Genomic DNA, 11,126 nt, shown 5'->3' on the forward strand with positions numbered 1-11,126 from the left:
TGCATAGACTTTCCCAAGAGAGTTGCAAATGGGAGTTTTACAACATGGAGAGCATGCTCATCATCATGGAAGCTGAAAATAGAGATTTCAGCAAGTATGAAGGCTATGGAGTCTTCGGTGTCATCAAGGAGAAGCTGCCAAGGAGGTTTGTGAAGGTATTTTGGTGTTTTTGCCTCTAATTTGGTGTTTGAGCATGAAAGAATGCTCATATTTGAGAAGGATTGCTATGTTGGGATTTGTGAATCGTATGGTTCTTTGCACTTGGGCAAAGAGAATGTGTGGAGGTGCATGCTTGTCAAGATGATGGCAAGTGAGATGGTGGACTCAATGGAGTTCACATGTGTGTGCATCAAGAAGAGGATGCACTTGTGGATGTTACTCAAGAACATGAGCAACTTGGTGGAAGTCTTCAAGCTTTCATAATGCTTATGCACCTTGGCTCCTTATGATAAAGTACAACTGAAAGCACCCTTAAAATGGTTGCATGCAAGCACCAGGCATGTATATCTTGGAGCTCAATTGAGAGCTCACAAAGGGTCACCGTACACTAAGCTGATTAGATCTTAGAAAGAGATTTGCAGTAAATGAAGAACCTACAAGTAAGGCTCATTGAGGAGCTTATGGTGACCATATTAATGGTTGGCTAATCTCATGAAGAGGGTTCAATCAAGGCAACAAGGCAGTGTCATACACAGAGAGAGAGGTGTGTGAATCTCACAATTGTGTGGAAAAGAGAGGTGTGATGACATGCCCTTACAGATTGGCATGTAAGAGAACATTTTCATTGCCCTCTCTAAAAAAGAAGAGGTGGCGACTTTGGCTACAGGTAGAGTTGCTAGTAAAGCGATGGTCACAACCGAATCAGCAACAACTAAGGCATGGTTGTAGAGTTCATGCATTACAAAAGCAGATGAATAAGAGAGGGCGATGTAGTCCCCACACTGTGCACAAAAGAGCAGTAGTATCACGATAATACTGGTAGTAGTTGACAAAGAAGGGAGTTATCTCTCACACGGCAGAGTCGAAAGCATCTAGGGGAGTTGACAACAGCCAATGGGTTACAGAGGCATGACCTTTACACATAGCAACACCAAAAGCAATGCTAGGCCCTACAGTAAGCTATGGCTCTGGCAAAGACTCTTGAAGAGCTTCAGTCTATAGATGCAGCTTTCTACTGCTAAAGCATAAGAAGTAGAAGTTGAGGGTTTAAGTGTTGCCATGGAGGCTAGAGGTGCAAGAGTGATGATGGTGGCTATGATGTTGCTAGTGTGCTATGTGCAGTGTGGAGGAGAGATATGCAGAGAAGGCAGTGGATGGATAAGGGCCACCCACACCACCACAGCCTGTGCAGCTTCACTAAAATGAGAACTACAGCTGAAACAAAAATACAAACATCACCTTTGGTACCAATGGTGGCTGGCAACCAAAAGGTGTGTCCCAAAAGAAGCTTTCCTGATCTCCCACACTGGCTAGCATCCAATTTATGCAAGAGCACTACATCCATAGGTCTACCTATAAACTGCACTATGAAGTTGAGTTTTGATAATTTGTTTCTATCGACGTGAAAAAAACCCCGAAGACCCTAAATGTTCCATGAGACAATCCTCATAAAGGACTTAGAGTAGGAACGACCAAATCTCGTGATCGACGAAGAACCCCCTTTAGAGAGGGAGGTACATCTCGCATAGGTAAGGGAGATAAAATTTGACGAATGAAAACCTTACCTCTCATTCCCACTCTAGGGAAAAGCTAGGGCTGGTCCTCAAAATTGGATAGGTATCATGATAATGCGACTGCGCAACATGATCCTTGAGGGTGCAGTCATCTTGTATCTGAAGTGTTACATCCTCCTACAAGGGATCCAAATCATATGCATGCAAAGCCTCATCCTCCAAATAAGGATCCACATCCTATGAGGCAAGAGCTGCATAAGGGTCGGGGTGCTCCTCTAAGGGTGCTTGTAAAGGGGTAGGTACGAGGGTCCGAGGGCACCTGCCATCTCTAACCACAACCCAACATTCTATGGTCTGCTGGGGCATAGGGGCAACTAGAGTCTGGGCAGCTCTAAGAGGCATCTGTTGGGTAGGACCACACTGCCTCCTAGCGTGGCCTCTTGATCTGGGACAATCTCTAGCAATGTGGCCTTGTCTCGCGAGACGACAAATCCGACACTAGGCAGGTCTACCTCCTGTAATCTCCATCCTCTGACCGAAATGAGAGACGTCGGGCCTCCGAAGCATGATATGATCATCAGTATTGATGCATCAGGAACAAGCACAAAAACCCAGGGGTACACCATTAGAAGTGGTAGTGGCAACACCAACAAAAGCTAAGGCAGGAGAGCCCTGGAGGGCCAACACCTCTAAAACCTAGCCAAAGGATGACCCTATGGAAGCTAAGTGCTTCCAATAAGACCGGGGAAGAGGAGGGAATTGCAATGAGACTGGGGTGAGGCGTTGATCCTCCACAACTGAATCAAAGCCCACCTGCTGCTGGTAGTACTGAAAGAAGAAGATCTTCCTAGGGCCAAGAGGAAAGGGGCTGCTACTGAGAAGTAGCTTCTGGAGAATGAAAGTCCACCTCGAAGAAGCTTCGACCAAGCAGACGTGTATCCTAGAAGTGCACGCCATTCACAGGCCTACGACAAGTGAGAGGGGTGGGAGCCATAAACCCTCGCCGATAAGAGTGGTTTGGACCTCAATGTCAATGTCATGCTCGAGAGAGATGAGCTCATCTTGTGAAAAATTGATGATTCTCCTTGCCTGTGGGGGTGAGAAAGGATTTGCTATGGTGGCGGAAACCATAAAGCCAATAAACGGTGGGCGGCCGACTTGAATCCCATGAGAAATTGCATACTGAAGGAAAAGAAGAGGGCAGAGAAAGAGGCGGAGACGTGGGCAAGATGAGGCGTGGGAAAAAGAGAGGGAAAGGAAGCGGAGGTGAGGGGGGGAGCGGCAGGGCAGCAAGGACAGAGGTGGGGGTAGTAGGGCAGAGGCAAGGGTAGTAGGGCAGAGGTTGGGGGCATCATGGTAGAGGCGGAGGTGGAGGTTGAGGTGAGGACAAGCAGGAGGCGGAGGCAATAGAAACGAGGCAAGGGGTAGATGCGGGGGCACATGAGGAAGCGGGGGCAACAAAATCAAGGCAACAACAATGCATGCTCACCATTCCCTTGCACCCCCTTGGTGATTATATGTTGCCACCAGCACCATTGTCAAAGATCATGGAGACCAATAGACAACATGTCATTCATCATTTCTGGACCCAACTATCCTCTTGAGGTTCATCTGTGTGGGCTCTTAGATTCCCATTCATTCAATTGGATAAGTCTCTCCAAAGTTAAGAATTTCCTTGCAAAGAAAAGGACTTAGACTTCTAAGAACAAGAAGGTTGTGAGGCGTGCTATGTCTTGTGGGGAACGATATTCGCACTCACTCTTGGACCTGCAATTATTGGGTATATGTATTGATTCCTCCTTAGGAGGTGATGCCTTTGAATTGTGTTGACCAATTGGAGGCAAACTTTGGCCATTTTTTTTAGTCTTCCTAAATTCTATCTAAACTTTCCATGCCACTTCTTCACCCGTAGAAGTTAACTTCTATGTCCACAAAATTGAAATCTACGAAAAATATTCCACCCCTTTTGATCTTTGTAAAAATTTGAAGAGCTATGCCAAAAATTTTGTGAAATTTTAACACTTCTAAAAATTTCTAGCCTTCTAAAAACTTCTTTCACTAAAATCTTTCCAAATCTTTCCCATGTCTCCCTAGTTGATTGATTTCTTTTATATTTTATGAATTTGCTTTTGCTAGTATGATGCTTTCAGTATTTGGATTTTGATAGTAATAATATATCATTATTGTGTTCAAAAGCCTTGTTCCAAGATAAATAAGAAAGAACAATTTGTTGAACTGTTACCCTTGACATTTTGCAATATACCACCAGAGGAGAAGACACCCTTAGACACAATATATAGGAGAAGGCAACCTTACTCCTTTAACAAAATATATAAAATGAAACTGATAGGATGGAGACCTTTATCCTTGCTACTAACCCTATGAAGCCAAGGTCTTACAAAATCATTGTTGATGATGTTAACAAGATGCTTGATGTTAAAGATGTATTGTACCAGCTATTTCCAAGATCCCATATAACGTTATTGGATCTATTAATGATGAGAAGTTCTTTACACATGGAGAGATTACCAAAATAATACAAAATGTCAAGGAGCTAGCTACTGCACCTTAGAAGAAATATGTTAATTGTGGATACACTTTACTATTACATAGCTAAAAGTTTTACATGCATGAATGATGCAATGCCTTTTACCACATATATTGCCACGTGCTGTAACTACTCGCACACATGTTTCCAATACGGACCCACCTTTTTTAGGGTTAAAATTCTGAATTTGACACTCAATAAGCCCCAGAATTCAAATTTGGACTTTGAAGTCCAGTATTTTTTCCTCACTTTTGTTAAAAAGCTCTCCTACTAATCTACTCTGAGAGACCTTTTAGATCCACCCAAAAGCTCAATGTACTTTCTTTTCAGCAGCAATATTAAACAGGTGGTAGCACTCACCCATTGGAGCATTCACACAAGGTGTCCAATCTCAGCCCGGGTAGCTCATAGAGACCATTATGTAAATGCCAATTCGCAGACATGTTGCTCAATTCTTTCAAAATTGCAAGGCAACTTGATAGTTTCTCAAGCTGGTAAATCTGTGACTCATCTGCTCAATTCGAAACACAATGCAATTTATAAAGAATGTGCTAACCAGCTACACTACAGATGACACTGGCTCATCTGTAGTGTAGCTGCATACAGAGAGCTCATCTCATGTTAGGCAGCTACCCTACAGATGCCAAGGGTTTGTGTGATAGCACTGCATACAGAGAGCTCATCTCATGTTAGGCAGCTACCTACAGATGCCAAGGCGTTGTGTCTCTATCCACAAGTACAATATCAAGTGCGTGTGAGCTGGATTACAGTACTAGCCAAGTGTTGCACAACCAAGCTAACAACTTCACATTAAGTACCGGGTCTAACACTTAAGGGTTCCTCATCTGACATGCTTTTCTTTTGCTCCAAACTTGTGGCCAAAGTTAAGACATTGTTGTGATAAGACTTTCAAATTGTTGAAAAATAGTTTGGATACTTACGAGATCAAGGTTTCGAATGCACAGATAAGACTGAAGAAAGGTAAAACATGGATAAGAATGCAATCCTCCACCATAAGAGCTATCCGTACAAGGACATACTAGTAAACATCCATAGAGAGATCCATCCATTAAGAGAGCTACACCAAGGGACGCTATGGACATAGTTTCAAAGAGTAAAGCTTGATCATGTGCAAGCGTATAGAAGGCCCATAGGCCTTGAAGAGTCACAGTGAAAGAACCCAAAACCAAGAGTTTCAAGGTTTGACCCGACAGTAGAGGCGTTTGAGAAACATAATAAGATGATGGTGGAGCAGTCCTGCGAAACCCAACCAGATTTTTCCTACTCCAACTTTCAAGCATATGATCCACCCAGCATACAAGATCAGGTTTCCATTGGATGCCCATGACAAGATATCCCCCTCCTGTCTTACCTCTCAGTGCCCAAAATTACAAATCTGAATGAATTCCATGCCGTAATCCACATACTTTGTCCAATATTCCTTATAGTGATTCATTGCAAGATCCAGCCATGGCTTCATGTTCCCATTGTAGTGAATAACTGCTGCGTCTTTGATCTTTTCTTGGCTAATGTTGGGGTTGTACCCTAGACCAAGGACATGCCAACTCTTGTCTATGGGTTTTGTGGTCTTGTAAAACGTGATGAGGCCAGGGGGCAGAGTTCCGAGCTTCCACAATGTCCTGTTCTCATTCTGTGTGCAGCTCACAGGAGATTAGTATGGAAAGCAACTAACTCTTAGCACTAATGGCAAGCTTATACTAGTACTTAATGACGCACCCAAAAGAATAATACTTTGACCAAAAATCCAGGTAAGGGTTGGTTACCACAAACACTAAGACTCACAACCCAATGCAGACTTACCTTGTTTTGCCAATAATGATACTCCTCTGTACATTTCTCCCTCCTCCAAGCATCTAGATCAAAAAGGTTCATGCCATAGGCCCATGCACAAGCCTTGGGATCAATTCTCTCCTTGATGAGCCGATGAGAGAAATTCATGTAGTTGTCATACCTGTGAAAGGATCCAAAACAAGTTTCCACTGCCGCAATGACTTTTCCATTCATGTCAATCTCCCATAGGGCCGTAAGGTCCTTTTGGACCACAACATCATCATCGAGAAAGAGTATTCGGTGCAGCTTAGGATACATTTCTGCTAGATAGAACCGCAGATGGTTGAGCATGGACAAGTACTTAGGGTTTCTAAATTTCATGTTTGGGGCATCCTTGGTTGCATTCTCCATCTGATTCTCAAAATAGAACCTCTGCAGATTGGCTGACTCCAGCTGTCTCAGAACAGGTACATACGAGGAGTTGAGGAAAGTGTAATCCTCCACTGCCTTCACCTCAATGTGGGTTGCATTGTTTGGGGGCCTCATCTTGAACCAAACCCTCATGGCCCACAGGTTCATCTTATCAGTAACCACATGGAAAACATGCTTTTCAGGCTCTCGTGCATTGGCCACGGCAGAATTCACGACGACGGAAGCTGCTAGAACATTATCTGAGAAGATGGCATAGTGGTAAAGTTTCGGATCCTCAAGCTCCGGTGCTGGAACTCGATCTTCCATGTATCTCTCGGGGTGAGAGATGCGTTCTTCCATGAGGCGGGTGGACAAGCAGTGCAAGCTTTTCGAGATTGACTTCGCAGCAATCAAGCTGGAGAAGGCCCCTTGCTTCTTGGCCCTAGCAAGCTGATCATTGACAGAGAAGATGGTATCTTTGAGCTTCTGTATTCTGAGCTGCCCATCGAAATACTCCTTAGCATCTGTCATGATCTTTCGAGCAGACTTGATCCTTTCTTTGAGCTCCTTTTCAAACTGTGCAAGATGGTCCAGGTTAACCAGGGCAGCATCCAATAGGGCTCTGTTTTCTGGACGGTTGAGAAGCTCCATGAAACCTGCAGCTTGCTCTGTGAAGACCCTCACCTCCTGCATCATGTCCAGATTGCCCTTGCGGCCATAGGCAGCATAGGAGTTCACCAGGGCTATCTGATCATTGGCCTGCTTGAACAGCGAGTCTGCCTTCACCTTCAAGGGATCAGACTTCACCGCGTTCAATCTGCGTATCACATAAGCCTGCTCATGCAGAGATCTGAGAGAGTTTAGCTCCAACTCAGCCTGCAAATAAACATCACCATTTAGCTTAATATTCAACAGATTTGGTCTGCATTAAGTTTAATTTTCAGCATATTAGGGAACCATGATTCGCCACATTAGGGGAACTATTGAGCTTGGAATTCTCCATTATAGGGCATTATCAAGCTTTAACTTCAGCAGGTTAACAGCACTATTAAGTTAATCTTCACCAGTATAGGGCATCATCAAACTTAGACTTCACCAGATTAGGGATCATGAAGCTTAATCTTCACCAGATTCGCGGGTCATCAAGCTTAGTTTTCAACAGGTTAGGGCACCATTAATCTTGATTTTGAACATATCTTTGAATGATGGATAAAGTTTCACTACTTAGGGAAGGAATGTGCCTACAGCAAATCGATTGCCAGGCTGAATTTGAAAACTGTACATTTCAACGGTAAAATGCGGCTGAAAAAAGGAGGGAAATACTCACATCAAGCAGGGAGGGCGGTGAGGTGAGGTAGAGCAGAGAAGCGCCAGAGACGAAGACAAGCAGGACGATGGCGGCAGCAACCAGGAGGAGCTGCAGGGGCAACGCTCTGGGCAGGCGCTGTTGGGCCATGGTGTGCTTGATAGGGTTGTGCCCTTCTAAGGGATTCTATGAGATCAATGAAAACCAGGTACAGCCCGTAAGAGCTTCTTTCACTTCGTAGCCTCTCGCCTCTTTGAGAAGAATGGCGCACTTGAAAATGTGATGGCGAAGGCGATGGCCACAGGCTACTGGCCCCAGGAGGCTCCGATCATGCAGAACCGGCCACTGAGCATTCCTAGCGGGTCGAATGCCACGTCAATCCGCCGGCCTCTGCCTCTGGTGCTGATAAGCACACTTTCGCGCGCGGGCCGTGGTGGCCATTTTAATTAAACTAATAATTTTAATTGAACTAGTCTAATGGCCTGTCTCCGACCCTTGTGTCTAAAAGGCAAGATGCATTTAAGAGGGGGTTCAAGTGGGATCGACGACTAAGGGTGCCCGATTTTGGACGGGGGCGATCCGGGCCGTCGGATCCTCGAAAGTAAACTAGGGCTGCCCTAGTTTACTATCGGACGGCCCTAGTTTACTTTGGGGCCGACTCTCGTGTCTAAAAGGCACGGTGCATTTAAGAGGGGGTTCAAGTGGGATCAACGCGGTTGAGGGGGGCCAATTTTGGGAGTGGGTGATCTGGGCCGTGGAATCCCCGAAAGTAAACTAGGGCCGCCCAATAGTAAACTAGGGTCCCAAAGTAAACTAGGGTTGCCCCGCATAACAAAAGCATATATTAATATAGACCGGATATACTAGTTAGCACAAATTATAGCCTAATGGTAAGACTATGGCCTCCCTAGCGGCACGTCGTGGGTTCAAATCCTTTCTCTTGCATTATGAGACTTAGGCAAAAAAATTCTAAGTCTAAACTCAAGAAATAGTGTAAACTAGGCAATATGGCAAGCCCAACTTTACTGTGGGGTGGCCCTAGTTTACTTTGGGGCTCTAGATCTTTTGTAAACTAGGGAAGGCGAAGCACGACATCTCAAAAAAAAACTTGGCCTGTGAAGTAAACTAGGATCCCTAGTTTACTTCACAGGCCGAGTGCGGACTCACAAAAAAAACTTGGCCTACGAAGTAAACTAGGATCCCTAGTTTACTTCACATGCCAAGTTTTTTTCAGTCCTAGTTTCGATGGCCCAAATCGCCCCTACCTAAAATCGGGCCCCTTAGCCGTAGATCCCACGTCCTTTTCCTCTGTGTCCGTAGACTCTTCCTGGCCCTCATACCACTCCAAACTTGAAGGGATATCGCCTCACAGGCTCTCTGCTGCCAACAGTTACAAGCCAACAGTTACAAGCCCATAGCTAACTCTCTGCTGCCAACAGTTACAAGCCCATAGCTAACTCCGACGAATGACTTTCCTCTTGAGGATGACTAACTCTTACCTAGCTGAAGTAGAATCTCTCTTTTCTGAGTCAACTAGCACTTCTAGTTGCTCACACCACTCAAACCACACAAAATCCCATCATAATGGACACTCAACTGACAACACCTGAATCACTGCTGCCACAAAGAAAGCACTTAGAACACAAAACCTTCCTACTGCTAATAGATGATAGCTCTGACTGTCAGACGAGGCCCATAAACACTTCTTACACACTCAGATAAGTCAGCTCAAGATCCTCTTACTCCTAGATGATGGTTCTGATGTTCTGCTTACACAGAACTAACTCTATATACTTTCTCTTCTAATTCTAACTCAAAATCAGTTCTGACATAAAAGACACTTGATCTGCCCTCTCAGAGATCCCTCCTCCACCATCTCACTCAACTCAACACAAATAAAGCATCAAGGCACAAAAACTCACCAAACTACAAAAAACACAAGCTCAAAACACTCTACCCTTCATTCAAACCAAACAAACAATCTCAACAAGCCTAAGACCTTGGACTTCAAGGAAAATTGAAGAAAGCACAAGAAATTTTCAGGATCTGCCACCACCACAGATAGACCCACAACTTCAAACTTCACATCATCTTCATCTTCATCCTCCACTAACCAACAAACAGGTATAGTCAAAGAAGTTCTAATCTGGATCACGTTTGTAACAAAGGTTTTGCTTAGAGAATCTAGGAAACACCTTGGCCAATCCTTGACTCGGCTACCTCCTTGTGCTTTGAACCAAACACTCCTCCCTCATTGTATCTAAGTCTTCTTTGTAGACCTAGAAATACATGTAGGCATCTCCAGCGTGCTACACTGAGACCTGCAAAAGCCCACACAATTGCAGTTCTTTCTTGGTGGTCTCTCCAACCTTACTGCTATCAACCACACAATTGTAGTTCTTTCCTGGTGGTCTCTCCAACCTTACTGCTATCAACCACACTCGATTAATCATCCCTTTCCCTCCTCAAGCCCCGTTGCTACCTTTGTTCTCTTCTAGAAGATTATGCCGCCTGGCTTCCATGATCGCTCGTATTGCTTCTATTTTGGTTTAGCACATTTGCATTTTTCCTTTGCTTGCCACGCGTCTTTGGCTACCTTGGATTCACACAACACTATCATAAACACACTCTATATATACATACATCATGTTTGTGAGGGGCTCAAATTTCCCCTCACAACATGCCAAACTAGACATTAGGGGGCATTTGAGCATAAAAAGGGCCCTGTAAGAATCCTTAATTTTAAGGAATTAAGACTAATTTTGCTGTGGCATAAGGAGACACAGCTCATAAAGAAGCGTACTTTCTTGCTAAAAGTAGGGGATCTCTCTAGGCTCCCCCTCTAGGCTCTAGTTTCCCTCTCTAGGATTTTCGTATCTCTTTCTCTTTCCACATCATCAATCTCGTCCATTTAAGGGGCCCGAAAATAGGAAAAATCCATTTACTTTCAATTCTACCCTTTCAATCTTATTTACTGCACTTTAATGCCGTATTTGACATTCCCACCAAATTCCACATCAACCTCAAAAACCGTTTTCATTCATTCTCCCGACTTTCCACGCTTTGCAATACGATTCTCTCTCTTTCTCCCATTCCTGTAGTATTTGAGCCATCTGTTTGAGTCTCTCCCAAGCTCTCCTTTTCCATGTGAAGATATTTTCTCTCTCTCTAGAGCTACCATCTTAGAGTTACTATTTCATCCATACATATTTTCTCTCTCTCTAGAGCTACCATCTTAGAGTTACTACCATCTCTAGAGCTACCATCTTAGAGTTACTATTTCATCCATACATATTCTCAGGAGCTTCTATGAAGTTCTCGATAACCTCTGTGTCCAAAGCCAACAAATCCTCTTTATATTCATTCTCTACATCAAGTAATCCTCTGGCAGCTTCAC

General features: G+C 44.2%; 1 protein-coding gene across 1 annotated transcript; it reads right to left on the minus strand.

Annotated features, from left to right (window-relative positions):
• Positions 1–5,116: 5,116 nt before the first annotated feature.
• Positions 5,117–8,152, minus strand: LOC147612394 (galacturonosyltransferase 8-like). Its single transcript, XM_086783010.1, has 3 exons — positions 7,751–8,152; positions 6,043–7,299; positions 5,117–5,872 (listed from the first exon to the last, which is right to left on the minus strand). The coding sequence occupies exons 1-3, from the start codon at positions 7,877–7,879 to the stop codon at positions 5,597–5,599; spliced, it is 1,662 nt and encodes a 553-aa protein (XP_086639136.1). The 5' UTR covers positions 7,880–8,152; the 3' UTR covers positions 5,117–5,596.
• Between the last annotated feature and the right edge of the window lie 2,974 nt (positions 8,153–11,126).

Source organism: Cibotium barometz, chromosome 45 (assembly GCF_041138505.1).
Source record: "Cibotium barometz isolate CiBa-2024 chromosome 45, ASM4113850v1, whole genome shotgun sequence".
Classification (NCBI taxonomy): domain Eukaryota; kingdom Viridiplantae; phylum Streptophyta; class Polypodiopsida; order Cyatheales; family Cibotiaceae; genus Cibotium; species Cibotium barometz.